This window comes from Vulpes vulpes, chromosome 9 (genome assembly GCF_048418805.1).
Source record: "Vulpes vulpes isolate BD-2025 chromosome 9, VulVul3, whole genome shotgun sequence".
NCBI lineage: Eukaryota > Metazoa > Chordata > Mammalia > Carnivora > Canidae > Vulpes > Vulpes vulpes.
The window spans coordinates 92,539,824-92,556,247 of NC_132788.1; the positions used below are offsets into that span (position 1 = coordinate 92,539,824).

Genomic DNA, 16,424 nt, shown 5'->3' on the forward strand with positions numbered 1-16,424 from the left:
CTTGCCCTGGCACGTCACCTGGGAAGCTTTTTTTTTTTTTTTAAGATTTTATTTATTTATTCATGAGAGAGGCAGAGACACAGGCAGAGGAAGAAGCAGGCTCCATGCAGGGAGCCCGACGCGGAACTCGATCCCGGGACTTGATCCTGGGACTCCAGGACCACACCCTGGGCCCAAGGCAGCGCCAAACCACTGAGCCACCCAGGGATGCCCGTCCTGGGAAGCTTTTAAATAGATACTGATGCCTGGGTCCCATCCCCGTTCAATTAAATCGAAATGTCTAGAAATGATCAAAATCTCTAGGCATAGTGATTTTTTAAATTTCCCCGGGTCATTTCACGTGCAAAGTTGAGAACTGTTTCATGTTATTTATTTTTTTAATATTTTATTTATTTGTCCATGAGAGATACAGAGAGAGAGAGAGAAGCAGAGGGAGAAGCAGGCTCCATGCCGGGAGCCTGACGTGGGACTCGATCCCAAGTCTCCAGGATCAGGCCCTGGGCTGAGGGCGGCGCTGAACCACTGAGCCACCCGGGCTTCCCGAGAACTGTTTTAGAACTTCATCCTGATATATTAAAACATGGCTAAAAGGATGATTTTAGCAACAATTGATGTGTTTACATGCTTTACATCCAGTGTAGCTGGATCCACTAAGGACATTTATCCAGCCTCTAAACTTGTAATGCCCTACATGGTCAATAGAGGAAACAACCCCAACGTCTCCTTCCCTCCCGTGAAATAAACCTTTAGTTGCCTGGGCCGGAGGGCCTTGGAAGTCTGGGCCTGCCGCCCACCCTGGCCCCGGTTCCTGGGACGCCTTGGTGCAGGACCCCACGTAGGAGAAGGCGGTGCAGCCAGAGGCAAATCCCGACCCTGGTCAGGCCCCGCCCCCGACTTTGCCAGGATCGCGCGCCCCGCCCCGCCCCGCCCCAGGGTGCCGCAGGCCGCCGCGAGCGCCGGACTACATTTCCCACAATGCACCTCGGGGCGGGCAGGGCTGGGCCGAGAGGCTGGAGCCAGGCCTCCGCCACGAGAGGCCGGCGAGGGCTGTCTTCCTGGGCCTGCCGACCCGGCGAGGGGCGGTGGGAGGGGGCGGTGGCCATGTCTGCGTCCGCAGGGGGCCGTGGCCCCGCGAACCTGCGTTCTCCGTCCAGGTCCGGCCGGGCACCGGTGCTCTCCCGGGGGTCCGGCAGAGTGCAGTGACCGCCAATCTCTGTGCGTCCAGGGCCCCCCAGAGAAACAGGTGAGTACGATTGCCTATCCACGTGGCCTGGAGGTACCGAGAGACGGAGAGCTGTCATCCTCCGGGCGAGGGGCTCGAAAACAGGGCTCCCCTGCTGCCCACGCTGCTATTTGCGGTAGGAGGTCTCAGTCTCTTTGGGGTGCCTTAGCCAGTTGGCCCCCAAGTAGAGAATACAAAAGGCGAGGACCGGAACCCTTTCTTTGGCTGGGAGGGCAAAGCCCTGCAGGCATCAGTAGCCAGATAGGACCCGCCCCCAAGGCACCCACATTTCCCCCGGTAAAGTCCTTTCTAAGATCAACAGAGGTGACTGTGGGGTAAACCAGGGAGCTCCGGGAAGTGTCCTGGGGCTTTGGACTTTGCTCTCAGGGTGCCCTGGCTCAGATAACGCATCTGACCCTTGTACTGGGTGAGCCACCGTTTCTGGGTTCCAGTTTGCTGGGGGAGGGTGAGCAGTCTTTGTCAGAGAGGGGAGTGGCCACCAACAGTGACAAGTACCAGGCCATGCTCTCAGCACGGAGTAGGCATCCTGCTGAAACAGCTACAGCACAGCCTCACTGGGGCCCTGTCTGCCACGAATACATGGATCCTGTCACTACCATCCCATTTGGAGACCACTCCCAAAAGGGTCAAGGAGAAAGAACACTATCTCAGCAGGAAGAGGGAGCAACAGTGGTAGGGAGCCAGTAGGGAGGGGCTCTTGAAAGCTCTACCTGCTCCAGAGTGGGGCACACAAGGATGATTGAGGCCAGTCTGTTTGATGAGGTTGCATGTAGGCCCAGCGGGGTACTTCTAGGGAAAGTAGCAAGCCCTGGGGGCTTCTAGAGAGGCTGCCTGAGAAGAGGCCCCAAGGGCACTTATGGGACTGGGTCCAAGAGACCTCTCTTACTTAACTGCTTCAGGCCTCGCCTCCCAGGAACTTCAGTCATGCAGGTTATAGCTCCAATAGGGATTGGGGTAGGGTTTGCTGTGAGTCACTCACCCTCTCTGCCTAGTTTCCAGATAAGTGTCCAGAGAACTGTTTGCTTCATCAGGACTTCTGGCTGGATCCCCAAATTAGTCCTGGAGATGCTGAGGTGCTACATGATTTCAGATAGCAGGGGAACAAATGTAAAGGAAGCCATCACTAGCCCCAGCCAGCTGACCCTATCCTCACTCCATGCATGTACCATGCTGGGTACCACTTAGCCATACTGGGCTGTCACCTAAAGCCCACAATGGATCAGTGGGTAGTGGGGCCCGGTATATTGAGTAAGTTGCTGTAGACCTTGTTTGGGTCTTTATTTTTTATTTTTTTTAAAGGTTTTATTTATTTATTCATGACAGATACACAGAGAGGGAGAGAGAGAGGCAGAGACACAGGCTGAGGGAGAAGCAGGCTCCACACAGGGAGCCCGATGTGGGACTTGATCCCGAATCTCCAGGATCTGGCCCTGGGCTGAAGGCAGCGCTAAACCACTGAGCCACCTGGGCTGCCCTTGTTTGGGTCTTTAAACCAAAGGTGCAAGGCATAGAGCAGGGGCATGTGGTAGACCAAAGAGTTGGGAGAGACTCCCAGCAGCTGCAGCAGAAAAACAATGGTCTGTTCCTGCAACGTCAGGCCAAATGAAGAGCCAGTAAGCCTAGAGGAACTCCCAGTCCTAGGCCCACAGACATCTCTTTGATTGGACATCACAGCCTACTGGCTTCATGAGGTCAGAATCATGTTTTCCCAGGTCATTTCACTCAGGGTGAGCCAACTCTCAAAGGACTGATTTATGTGGCAGAAACCGTTGGATCTGTGTGAAAGTGCAGCTACATATGGTCTGAATGCTAAGTAAAAATACTCATGGTGTGCTAATGGCAGCCGCTGCATGTACAAGTGCCTACTCTGAGCCAGGTTATCTTATAGGTTATCTCATTTAATCCTCCTACAACCCAGTGAATCAGTACTATCATCCCTATTTATAGATAAGAAAACTAAAGACTTATAAAACCAGGGACACCTGGGTGGCTCAGTGGTTGAGTGTCTGGCTTCGGCTCAGGTCATGATCCTGGGGTCCTGGAATCAAGTTCCGCATCAGGTTCCCCACAGGGAGCCTGCTTCTCCCTTTGCCAATGTTTCTGCCTCTCTCTGTGTGTCTCTCATGAATAAATAAATACATAAAAATCTTAAAAAAAAAGAAAAAGACTAATAAAACCAAACCAGGTTCATCCAGGTCCCTCTGACTCCAGGGCCATTGTTCTTGAGCACTTGACTACTCCCAAACACAAGTCTTCTCCACAGACCAGTGTCTCTAGAGGCTGCATTATAATTGGATGTTCTTTGAGGATCTTTCACCTTTTCCCTTCCAAAGTTATTTATCTGGCAAATGTTAATTAAAGTCTTCCTGTGTGTGGAGTTGACATATTGAAATTTGTGGCAGATCACAGGGTGACCTTCAATGTAGAAAAATGCAGCAGGGCAAAAGGGATGAGAATCAGGGATATTGCAGGAAGGCCTCTCTGATAGGTAACACTTGAGCAACAACCTGAAGGAGGTGAGAGAGTGGGTCATGTCAATATCTAGCCCAAGCAGTGGAATAGGGAAGGTGAGGGGCAGAGGGAAAGGCAGGAAGACATGGTCCAACCAGAAAGCTCAGCAAGGGCAAGTGAAGAAGTGCTCAGGATTTACATTTATATTATCTCAAAGGAAAGCCATGAGATCAGTGTGGCTGGGCTAAAGTAAAGCGAGTGGGGGAAGGGATAGGAGATGAGGTCGAAGTAATGGGGGGGTAGATAGAGTGGCGCCTTGTACACTGCTGTGAGGAAATTGGCTTCTCATTGAATGAGTGGGAACCATTATAAAGTTGTGAGCAGGGGGGTTACATGACCTGACTTCTTTTTCAAGAGGATCACTTTGAGTGCTATGCGAGGGATAGACTGTGCAGGGACAAAGGCAGAAGTGGGGAGACTGGTTAAAAGACAGGTACGAGGGATCCCTGGGTGGCGCAGCGGTTTGGCGCCTGCCTTTGGCCCAGGGCATGATCCTGGAGACCCGGGATCGAATCCCACGTCGGGCTCCTGGTGCATGGAGCCTGCTTCTCTCTCGGCCTATGTCTCTGTCTCTCTCTCTCTCTCTCTGTATGACTATCATAAATTTAAAAAAAAAAAAAAAAAAGACAGGTACGATACTCCTAGAGAGAGAACGGGTAGCCTGGACCAATGTGGTAGTGGTGGCCGTGATGAGCAGTGGTCAGATTCTGGACATGGGCATTTCCCATTTAACATCAGTCATCTACAAAAGTTGGGCATTATGTCTAGAATCACTAACTTAGTATCTGTTTCCCCTTTTAAATGGGGAAAAGTATAATGCTTCCCTCAGTAACCCAAATCTCAAATTTTCTAAAATAGTACTAAATCACAGGAAAAATATATACCTAATATATGCCTAGTAAGGTATAGGGTTAGGATATAAAATGCTTAAAAAATTTCTTCCTAATCACCAAATAGTATTTGCTGCTTTGCTGCAGTATCATGGCTTCTTTCAGTACCTGCAACAGCCACCATGCAAGTAAGCCCCTTTTGTTGCCACTCAGTGATGTTCTATCTGATTTGGAATGTAATTTGAGGCTTTACATGCACATTGCTTTGTTTAAAATGGTTTGATGTTGTAAATATGCATTTTTTTCTCCTTAAACATAAGCTGAATCAAATACAAGTTTGTTGTATTAGCTATTGCTGTGTAACAAATTACCCCAAAACTTAGCAGCTTAACACAACAATAAATATTTATTATCTCATGCAATTCTTAGGAGAATTTGGGAAGATTTGGGGAGCAGCTTAGCTGGATGATTCAGGCTCAGGTTCTCTCATGACGTTCCAGTCACCTGAAGGCTTGACTGGGGCTAGATGATTTGCTTCCAGGATTGCTCATTCACATGACTGGCACATTTGATACTGGCTCTTTGCAGGTCGCAGTTTCTTGTCATGAGGTTCTCTTTGTAGGGCTGCTCAAGTGTCCTCACAACATGGCTAATGGTTCCACAGGGAGAGAGTGATCCAAGAGAGAAATGCAGCAGCCACAATATCTTTTATGTGATATTGTGATTACCTAGCCCCAGAAATCACACATTGTCATTTTCACATTATCCTGTTAGTTACGTAGATGAGCCCTGCTCAGTGTGGGAGGGGAGTACACAAAGGCATGAATTCCAGGAGTTGAGGATCACTGGGGACCATCTTGAAGGCTGGCTACCACAGTTGGGTATTAAATACTAAAAGGAATTCTGTGGGGAAAATATTAACAAGAGAGACATTTTACTGGGTGCACCTGTATTCTGAAGTACAGGTGACAGGATTTGCTAATGGTTTGGTATATGAGGTATAAAGAAAAGAGATGACTCCAAAATTTTTTTTGCTGAATAACTGAAAGGATGACATTGTCTTTCATTGAGATGAAGAAAACTCTGGGAGGAATAAGTTTCTTTTTTTTTTTTTTTTTTAATTTTTTTATTATTTATTTATGATAGTCACAGAGAGAGAGAGAGAGGCAGAGACACAGGCAGAGGGAGAAGCAGGCTCCATGCACCGGGAGCCCGACGTGGGATTCGATCCCGGGTCTCCAGGATCGCGCCCTGGGCCAAAGGCAGGCGCCAAACCGCTGCGCCACCCAGGGATCCCTAGGAGGAATAAGTTTTTAAGAAAAGGATCAGGAACTCAGTTTTGGACATATAACTTTGAAATACTGTAAGACATTCAAGGGCATACATCAATTAGATGGTTAAATGTGTGTGCCTCTAGAAGTCAGAAGAGGGATCAGCATTGGAAATAAAAATTGGAATCATTAATGTATCAATGGGATTTCAAATCATGAGACTGAATAAGGCTACCAGTGATTGAATGAACACAGAAAAGGGATCTAAGGACTGAAACCTGGGTCTCCTAACTGTGAGAATAACTGCAAAAAGGACTTAGAAGAAATGGTTCATGAGGTAGGAGGGGAATCATGGAAAAAGGGACAGCTGCGGAAGCCATGCACTTGTGCTTGCATGGGCAAGAGGGACAGGAGTGGAAGAGTTTGCCCCAATGGAGGAGCATCGACAGCTCATCTTCAGTGAGAAGGAAGGCAGAGTCTGGCAGGTGAGGTGAGGTCATGGTAGGAAACTTGGAAATTCTCTTTTGCTGACTTCTGTATCCTCAGTGGTATCACGGATAGTGCTGAGTGAGTGGGGGAGAAGCAGATGAAGGAAGTTTGAGAAGAGAGAAGGTGAGAACTTACTGACTAGGAAAGTGGGAAAGTGAGTCGACACAGAAATGTGGTAATTTTTTTTTTTTAATTTTTCATTTATTTATGATAGTCACACAGAGAGAGAGAGAGGCAGAGACACAGGCAGAGGGAGAAACAGGCTCCATGCACCGGGAGCCCGATGTGGGATTCGATCCCGGGTCTCCAGGATCGCGCCCTGGGCCAAAGGCAGGCGCCAAACCTCTGCGCCACCCAGGGATCCCGAAATGTGGTAATTTAAAGCAATGGTTCTGGACCTTCTTCCTGGAAGTAAGCACGTAGCAATCCAGGTTTCCTTTTTTTTTTTTTTTTTTTTTTTAGTTAAAGCTTTTATTTACTTATTCATGAGAGACAAAGAGAGAGAGGCAGAGACATAGGCAGAGAAAGAAGCAGGTTCCACGCAGAGAGCCTAATGTGGGACTCGATCCTGGAACCCCAGGATCATGCCCTGGTCCGAAGGCAGGGGCTCAACCGCTGAGCCACCCAGGCATCCTGCAATCCAGGTTTCCATCAAGGGAGCCAGATCCAGAAGCCCTGGCCACAACACTGGACTGTCAGTAGCAGCTTGCCCTCTGTCTGGTCATGGTCTCTCTGGAGTCACACTCTCTTCCCATAGCAGTGCAGGCCCCAATCTGGCTTTCAGGTTAGCTTGTGAAATAATGGTCTACAAGGTTCTCATGTGGCCTGTATCTTCTTGCTGAAGACCTAGGCATGCCATACTTATTGTGGCACCCACTGCCCTGGCCTCTGTGGTGTTATAATGGTTGTTTTGGCCTCTTTGGTCTCCATCTCTGTCTCTGAGCAGACCTTTCTTGAACAGGTTGCTGTTGAGGGCAAGTAGCCTCATAGTTACTCTGGCCCATTGTCAGACAAAGTAGCCCAAGGTGGTCCTTTGGGCTCTGACTCATGCCAGGAACCATCACTCTTGATTGTCCTGATGGGTGGGATAAGTGGCCTAGAAAATCCCCAAAGGTGGCTATTCTCCCAAATGACCTTCCTTTGGTCCTTCTCTGTGTAGGATGGTGCTGTCGGCCAGTGGTGCCCAGCCTTCACTTGTTCTGTGATGCTCAAGGTTCAGTGCAGGAATGGCCACCAGGCCTCCCTGTCTGTTTTGCACATTGAGCTTCTGCAAAAGACTCATTTGAAGAAAGGATTCCATAGCTTACAACAAAGATGACAAAAAGAAGAAGAAGGGAAAAAAAGAGCTTGAAAGTCAGGTCTTTGGATACATACAGGAGCTCCCTGATGGGAACTCTGGTGTGATGGAGTGGGAGGTCTGAGAGAGTGTTCGTGGATACAGACAATCTGAGACAACAACCTGCGGTCACTGTCTCTTTGAGATCACATTCTTCATGAATGTTTTTGAGTACCTATTTCATGCCAGGCTCAGGGAGGAGTCATTTGCTCAAGGTTGCAGTATGTAGGAAACAAGGCCTCAGTTATTCCCTATGACTCTGCCCTAGAGGAGACAGGGGCAGGGTCACTGACACCAGTCCCTCCCAGGCCCCTGGCCTGCTGCATGACCTCTTCATGAGTCTGACTGGTCTTTGCTGCCCTTCTAGCCTATCCATCCAGATTTCTCTTCACGAAAGGGTCAATGCATCAGATGGAACTCCTTCCCTAGGAATGTATATTGCCTACCAAATGAGGATCCTTCAGCTTGCCATTCAGGGGCCCTAGGGGTGACTCCAAGTAAGCCATACAAGCCAACAGCCATATTTCGTTATCCCTGCCACCCACTCATAGCCACCTTCACCAGGCCCTGAGGCTACAGAACTGGGAGATCAAGCTGTCTGTCCTGGGCATCAGATGGGCCCTGAGAACTGTTATGTCCAAAGTTGTTTGTAACTTGTAAGGCAAGCCTTGGTGCCAAATTCAGAAAGTACAAAAGTGTATTCAGAAAAAAGCAAGCCTAAGACGCCTGGGTGGCTTGGCGGTTTGTCACCTGCCTTCAGTTCAGGGCGTGATCCTGGAGACCAGGATCAAGTCCTGCATTGGGCTCCCTAAATGGAGCCTGCTTATCTCTCTCTGCTTGTGTCTCTGCCTCTATCTGTGTGTTTCTCATGAATAAATAAATAGGGATCCCTGGGTGGCGCAGTCGTTTAGCGCCTGCCTTTGGCCCAGGGCGCGATCCTGGAGACCCGGGATCGAATCCCACTTCGGGCTCCCGGTGCATGGAGCCTGCTTCTCCCTCTGCCTGTGTCTCTGCCTCTCTCTCTCTCTCTCTCTCTCTCTGTGTCTCTCATGAATGAATAAATTAAGTCTTTAAAAAATTAATGGGGAAATGTTCATGGTAGGCTGTGCAGTGAAAGACACCAGGATACAGAATTGTTTCAAGTCCCAGCTCCAGTACTCCCTCCCTGTTGTGACATTGGGCAAGACATTTAAAACTCTCAGCCTCGGGATCCCTGGGTGGCGCAGCGGTTTAGTGCCTGCCTTTGGCCCAGGGCGCAATCCTGGAGACCCGGTATCAAATCCCACGTCGGGCTCCCGTTGCATGGAGCCTGCTTCTCCCTCTGCCTGTGTCTCTGCCTCTCTCTCTCTCTCTCTGTGACTATCATAAATAAATGAAAATTAAAAAAAAAAACAAACTCTCAGCCTCAGTCCTTTTATCTATAAAGCTAACCTGAGACAGGACACCTGCCAGAGTAGAGTGATTAGGCTTTGATACTGTCCACTGAACCTCTTAGCTCACACTTCCTTGGTGCTCAATTAGTGTTAGCTGCTGTTAACAGTTTGTAAAAAAAATAAAACTATTTATCTTCTATGTAGATTTTTTAATAAATGGAAGGAAATACACCAAAATGTAAAGAGTGAAAGATCCTGAATGGCAGGAGAATGGCGACATTTCTTTCCTTTTTTTTTTTTTTTAAAGATTTTATTTATTGATTGATGAACAACATGGAGAGAGAGAGGTAGAGACATAAGCAGAGGGAGAAGCAGGCTCCATGCAGGAAGGCTGATGTGGGACTAGATCCCAGGACTCTGGGATCATGCCCTGAGCCAAAGGCAGATGCTCAACCGCTGAGCCTCTCAGGTGCCCCATTGACATTTCTTTCTTTAGACTTTGTTGTATTTTCCAAGTTTTCTGTAATGAATAGGTAGATGAATTCTTCCTTTTCTTTCTTTCTTTTTTTTTTTTTATTCATGACAGAGAGAGAGAGGCAGAGACATAGGCAGAAGACATAGGCAGAAGGAGAAGCAGGCTCCATCCAGGGAGCCCAACGCGGGACTCGATCCCGAGACTCCAAGATCACACCCTGGGCGGAAGGCAGGCGCTAAACCGCTGCGCCACCCAGGTGTCCCAATTCTTCCTTTTCTATTTAGAAAAAGAGCAACTTTTTTTTTTTTTTTAAGATTTTATTCATTTATTTGACAGAACGACAGAGAAAAAGAGTGCTTGTGCACAAGGGGGAGCAGCAGAGGGAGAGAGAAGCAGACCTCCCACTGAGCAAGGAGCCCAACATGGGGCTTGATCCCAGGACCCTGGAATCATGATCCGAGCCAAAGGCAGACACTTAACCAACTGAGCCACCCAGGCGCCCCCATACTTCGTTTTTTAGAGGGGACTACTCAGAACCCATTCCCCAAGGAGTTTGAGCTAGTTGGGTCCTGATGAAGGATGCTTTCCTGTACTTACCACTGTTAATTATGCCGGTGACCCCTGCCACCAGCACCTTTCCCCTTACCCTTGATGATGCCTTTGTTTATCCCACAGGAGAGCCCAAAGGATGGCTGCTGACATGCAGAGGAAGAGAAGCAGCGAATGCCCTGATGGCACATTGGCTCCTTCTGATGGGCAGAGTATGGAGAGAGCTGAGAGCCCCACACCAGGACTGGCTCAGGGAATGGAGCCAGGTATGGGCAGGGTGTGCAGCTCCAGGAAGCTGACGGCGAGTGCAGCCTCCCAGGCAACTGGGATTCCCAACCAGTCTTTCACTCCCGCTCATTCACACATTTGTCAGGTCACTCCTGGGCTGTTTGTCAGGTGCAGGGGGATACTGCAGGGAACTGGACACAGTCCACCTGTGTCCAGCCTTCCTCTCCACCTCATGTTGGGCTACTCACCCTGTGTTGTCTGGCTGCCAGCATGGGTTCTCCTCCTATTCCCTGGGTCTATGGTGTACCTTCCTGGCTCCTTCTCCCTCCCTCAGCTCTCAGCTTAAATGTCACCTCCTCACAAGATAGGCCTGCCTGCTCTGACAATGCTTTCTACAGGATACTCATTATTTTGTAATTTTTTAATATATGTATTGCACATCTCTAGTCCACAAGATTGTGAGCTCTTTGAGCACAGAGTGGTTGTATCCCTAGGACCTAGTACAGTATGGAACTCATCATAGAGACTCAAAATACACCTGTTGAATTACTCTGTCAAAAAAAAAAAAAAATCAGCAAAGAAAGACTGACATGGTCCCTGCCTTAGGGGAGCCACAGGCTAGTGAGGTCATCACATTGGAGTAGGTTAGGAACTATGGCCTGAGCAGGGTCAGGGAGACTTCTCGCAGGGAGAGTCACTGAACACAGAAGTATTCCAGGCACAGGGTGAGGTGCTGGGCACACAGCAGTGAATAACCAGGTTCCTGCCCCTCTGGAGGAACCCCTCTGTGGTTGAGAAGAAGGATAATAACTGACAAGTGGCACAAGAGAAATCAAGGAGGGAGATGTGATAGAGTGCCTGGGGTTGGAGGTCAGGTGAGGAGGTAGCTAACATCTTTGCTGAGAGCTGAAGTGTGACAAGGAGCCGGTCCCATGAGGAGGTGGGAGTGCCTTCCAGGCAGAGGAAACAGCAGGTGCAGAGGCCCTGAGGTAGATGGGGGCATGTTGAGGATGTCCAAAGACCAGGGGGATGAAGGTCAGTGTGACTGGAATGGATAAGGACTGTGAGATGAGAATGAGAGCAGCAAGCAGATACCAGCCGCCCTCACAACCATGAGGGGTTTGGGTCTTATTCCCAGTGTGATGGGAGGAATCTGGTGGGCTCTAAGTTGCAAGGAGGCATAACTCCTAGCAGGCAGTAGTAGGAGGTAACAGTGGCTTTTCTTGCCAGGACAGGCAGTAAGGTTAGAGTGCCATTTTGGATACCTTGCTGGTAAGGTGATCTGCCAGCGACTACTGCTCTAAGCACCAGTGCTTTTGGCCGCCAGGTGCCGGGCAGGAGGGTGCCATGTTCGTCCATGCCCGTTCCTACGAAGACCTGACAGAATCGGAGGATGGGGCAGCTTCTGGAGACAGCCCCAAGGAGGGTGCTGGGGGTCCCCCACCATTGCCTGCAGACATGCGCCAGATCAGCCAGGACTTCAGTGAGCTGAGCACCCAGCTGACAGGTGTGGCCCGAGACCTGCAGGAGGAGATGCTGCCAGGAAGCTCTGAGGACTGGCCAGAGTCTTCAGGGGCAGCTGGGCAGCCAGCCACAGAACCCCCCAGGGAGGGGACAGGCGAGGGGGATGAGGAGGAGGCTGCTGAGGCATGGCGACTGCACCAGAAGCATGTCTTTGTGCTGAGCGAGGCGGGGAAGCCTGTGTACTCCCGCTATGGGTCAGAGGAGGCACTTTCCAGCACCATGGGTGTCATGGTGGCCCTGGTGTCCTTCCTGGAGGCAGACAAGAATGCCATTCGTTCTATCCATGCAGGTGAGCCACCTGGAAAGGGGGGTAGGGAGGGCTCCCCTGGCCAGGGTTAATTCATAGCAGGTTTTGGAGCCCCTGGGTATAGAGGGCTGGGATGTGCTATGTGACCGAGGGCAGTCCCTCCACCTCATTAAGCTTTGATATTGTCTTCTGAACATGGATAGCAACAGACTGCCTTATAGGGCTATTGTATGGGCCAAGTGGCTCTGACATGGGCTTTGCCCTTGGAGAGAACCAGAAGTCTGAGGAGGTGACCAAAAAGTCCCAGGTTCTGGGCCCCACCCAGCTTGCCATTTAACACAAGAATGTTTTTCTGAAGTGCTCACTGCATTTTGGCTGGTGCCAGTCTGTGAATCAAGTGGCAGGGATAGACCTGGAGTCCTCAAGGAAAGGGGACCTTGGGCTCCTGTTTTTATCTTCATCATCCTTAAGTCCCTACTGTGTGCAGAGTTCTGAGGGAGGGTGGAGAGGATGTAGAAGGCAACAAACTGCATAGGAAGCCAGGGCTCCGAGGGAGCTGGGCAAGGCCAATCCCGGGAGGCTTCCCGGAGAAGCTGACGCCTCCTCCCTCCACCTTCAGATGGCTACAAGGTAGTATTCGTGCGCCGGAGCCCACTGGTGCTGGTGGCAGTGGCGCGCACAAGGCAGTCGGCGCAGGAACTGGCGCAGGAGCTGCTCTACATCTACTACCAGATCCTGAGCCTTCTTACGGGCGCGCAGCTGAGCCACATCTTCCAGCAGAAGCAGAACTACGACCTGCGGCGCCTGCTCTCGGGCTCGGAGCGCATCACCGACAACCTGCTGCAGCTCATGGCGCGAGACCCCAGCTTCCTCATGGGGGCGGCGCGGTGCCTGCCCCTGGCGGCGGCGGTGCGCGACGCGGTGAGTGCCAGCCTGCAGCAGGCGCGTGCGCGCAGCCTTGTCTTCTCCATCCTGTTGGCGCGCAACCAGCTCGTGGCGCTAGTGCGCCGCAAGGACCAATTCCTGCATCCCATCGACCTGCACCTGCTTTTCAACCTCATAAGTTCCTCCTCGTCCTTCCGTGAGGGCGAGGCCTGGACGCCCGTGTGCCTGCCCAAATTTAATGCAGCCGGCTTCTTCCACGCACACATCTCTTACCTGGAGCCTGACACCGATCTCTGCCTGCTGCTCGTCTCCACCGACCGCGAGGACTTCTTTGCAGTCTCTGACTGCCGCCGCCGCTTTCAGGAGCGCCTGCGGAAGCGCGGAGCCCACCTGGCGCTGCGGGAGGCACTGCGCACACCCTACTACAGTGTTGCTCAAGTGGGCATCCCTGACCTACGCCACTTCCTCTATAAGTCAAAGAGCTCAGGACTCTTCACCAGGTGAGGGAGGGCCTTGGGGACACTGCTTGAGGAAGATAGGGGCGCAGTGGGATCTAGGGGAGGATTGGTCCTGAGTCCTGATGCAATCCTGAAGCTGAGAACCCCTCTGGGAATGACTGATATGTTGGGTCTGTTTCACTCTGACATCAGGGACCCAGTCTCCCTATCATTCTACTCCCAATGGGCATACACCTTTCCACGTTGTTACCCAGGAAGTCTTGAAATGCCCAATACACCCAGGGAAGGAAGCTGGAACAGAGGTCTCCTGGATCTCCTGCCCTGGAGCAAGTCTGCCTTAGGGATCATTTTGATCCAGTCCAGGATGCAGAACTCCTCTAACAGAGAGGGTGGGGCAGCTTCTATCGTCACATTACCCCTTTTTGAGTTCCCACTTACTTTCCCTCCACTTCAGACCTGTCACTCTGTCTTAGACACTGAAACTTAGATTGGCAGCTCTCCAAGGGAAGATAACCAAAGATGCCATGAACTCAGGGGAGGGAAAAGAACAGGGCTTCAGTCTGTTCTGTGGGCCCAGCCCTGTCCTGGAGTCTTCTGTGGTAGGTAGACATTGTCTTGTCCTGGGAGATCATTTGGAGGGTAGGACTCATGGCAGAGTCTCCCTGGCTAGGCATAGTTATTTCTGGATCACCAGAGAAGGCAATGGAAGTCATTTCTTTGCGAACCCACTCCCCTATCTCCAGCCCTGAGATTGAGGCCCCGTACACGAGTGAAGAGGAGCAGGAGCGGCTGCTGGGCCTCTACCAGTACCTGCACAGCCGAGCCCACAATGCCTCCCGCCCACTCAAGACCATCTACTACACAGGCCCCAATGAGAACCTCCTGGCCTGGGTAAGGTGGCCCTGGGACGGGCTGGGCTTCATCAGGATCCTGGGTAGGGGGCCTGAGGGATATTTAACCTCGATGACTACCCTGTGCCCCCTCCTCCAGGTAACAGGTGCCTTTGAGCTCTACATGTGCTACAGCCCCCTGGGGACCAAGGCATCGGCCGTCAGTGCCATCCATAAGCTGATGCGCTGGATCCGCAAAGAAGAAGACCGCCTCTTCATCCTCACGCCCCTCACTTATTGATGGGAAAGTGTGTGGGTTCAGCCCTCTTAGGCACACTGGGCGATGGAAGCCATGGGCACCTCTACATGGGCTGGCCTCTCTTGCCCAGGCGGCAGGCAGGGACTGTGGGTTGGTGTGCGCATTAAAGTGCTTTGGGGAAGACACTCATTGGGCCTTGTCACTGGTCCCTTTACTCACCCTTTCTCACTCACATACAGATACTGAATCCTTCTTAGTTCTTGCCCATGTTTCCTCATGCACAGGGGCACAGGCACATTCGAGTCCCTCTCCTCCTTAACATCAGGACACGGGCACTCAGAGTCGAAACTTGGGCTGGGGCTCTTTTCATTCAGCTCAAGTCTTGCCACACATAAAGTGTACTTTAGCACCCCACTGGCCTTGCCCCCACAGCCCCACCTCAACACTCAGCCTGAGCCCCTGGTGCCTCCCCTCTAATTCCTAGGAATCATACACCCTGGTAGCTGTGGCTTTGTTTAATAGGCTGCTATAGTTCAGCAGTAGCTGAGCTGAGTAAGATACAGTCTGAGAGTCTGAGCCTTGGTATAGGTAGGTGGGAGCCCTTGGTGAGGTGGTCTAGTGTTCAGCACAGACAAATTTAGAGTTCAGTCTCTAGAGTTTAAGCCACTGGGGAAATTGTCCCAGATTGGAGGGCTATCCACCTCAGCATCTGTACTTCCCCAGAGTGGCCCCAGGAGTGAGCTGGAGGGCCTTCAAGAAAACTCAGCTGACCTCTGGGATAGGGGAAAACCCTGCCTAGGAAGGGCAGATGACATAGGCACACTGGGCCCTCGTCAACCACCCTATACTCTCGTGTGCCCCAGCCTATGGGAGTCACTGTGGACATCCCTGGAGGCTCAGCAGTGAAGGCCCAGCCACATTCACTCTGTCCCAAGACCTTCTTTGGGCAGAGCCCAAGACAGAGTGCAGAAAGCTTCTACCTTGCTGCTGGCGGGGTAGGGGTGCTTTCCCAGTTCTGCCACAATTTAATGGGCTATGGGAGCAAAAGACTAGGAAATGCTTATGGGAGAAAAGCTTCTACCTTGCTGCTGGCGGGGTAGGGGTGCTTTCCCAGTTCTGCCACAATTTAATGGGCTAGGGGAGCAAAAGACTAGGAAATGCTTATGGGAGAAAAGTGTCCACTGAATATGGTCTTCAGACAGTAGAGTAAATCACCCTCTTGCAATCTCTAAAAGATGGGCTAAGATACTCTGCCTCTAAAACCAATTCATGTTCGGAAAAATATTTGTGTGGGTAACATGGACCAAGGGTACACTGGAATGGTTCAATTGCTATCCCAGGAAATGGCAGCATAGTCCCTGCCCCTGGCTGCATCCTGGATCACATTAGAATGGGTTTGGCCATGAGCCATCTTCCCAGACCCCAAAGTTCTTGGGAAACAGTCACAGGCTTGGTGGTGCTGCTCACCCTGCATGTGTGCCCTGGGTCTCTTTTCTGCCTGTTCCTACTTCTGTTTCTCCCCTTGATCCTGGCCAGTGCACCAAATCACTGCCCCTGGGATCAGGGTGCACCATGACTGCTATTGGCATGCTTCTGGTAAGTGATCAACCCCTAAGTGCCCCTTTTGGCTGCTGTCATCCTTGTAGGGCTCTCAGCTTCTCTGTAGTTTAGCACCTATTTTGAGTGGGTGTGGAAAGGGGTGGTCACAATTAGATGAGTGCATGTACCTAGGGCAGAAGCACCTGAAGTGTGGGGTTCTCAAACTCCAGGTAAAAGTCTGGCAGTAGGGAGCCATTGAATGTTTTAAAGCTGCAGAATGATATGGTCATACTGTGGTTAGAGATATCCCCTCCTAATACTCAGATGATCTCTTTGGGTTGGAGATAAAGGCCAGCACTAGTTCTTTGAAGTAGTGT

At 50.9% G+C, this 16,424-nt stretch overlaps 1 protein-coding gene across 1 annotated transcript; it reads left to right on the forward strand.

The window, feature by feature from the left end:
• The first annotated feature begins 983 nt into the window (after window positions 1–983).
• MON1A (MON1 homolog A, secretory trafficking associated) lies at window positions 984–14,697 on the forward strand. The gene is made up of 6 exons (XM_025984242.2): window positions 984–1,243; window positions 10,204–10,343; window positions 11,633–12,118; window positions 12,696–13,461; window positions 14,163–14,310; window positions 14,410–14,697. The coding sequence occupies exons 2-6, from the start codon at window positions 10,217–10,219 to the stop codon at window positions 14,548–14,550; spliced, it is 1,668 nt and encodes a 555-aa protein (XP_025840027.2). The 5' UTR covers window positions 984–1,243; window positions 10,204–10,216; the 3' UTR covers window positions 14,551–14,697.
• Window positions 14,698–16,424: the final 1,727 nt, after the last annotated feature.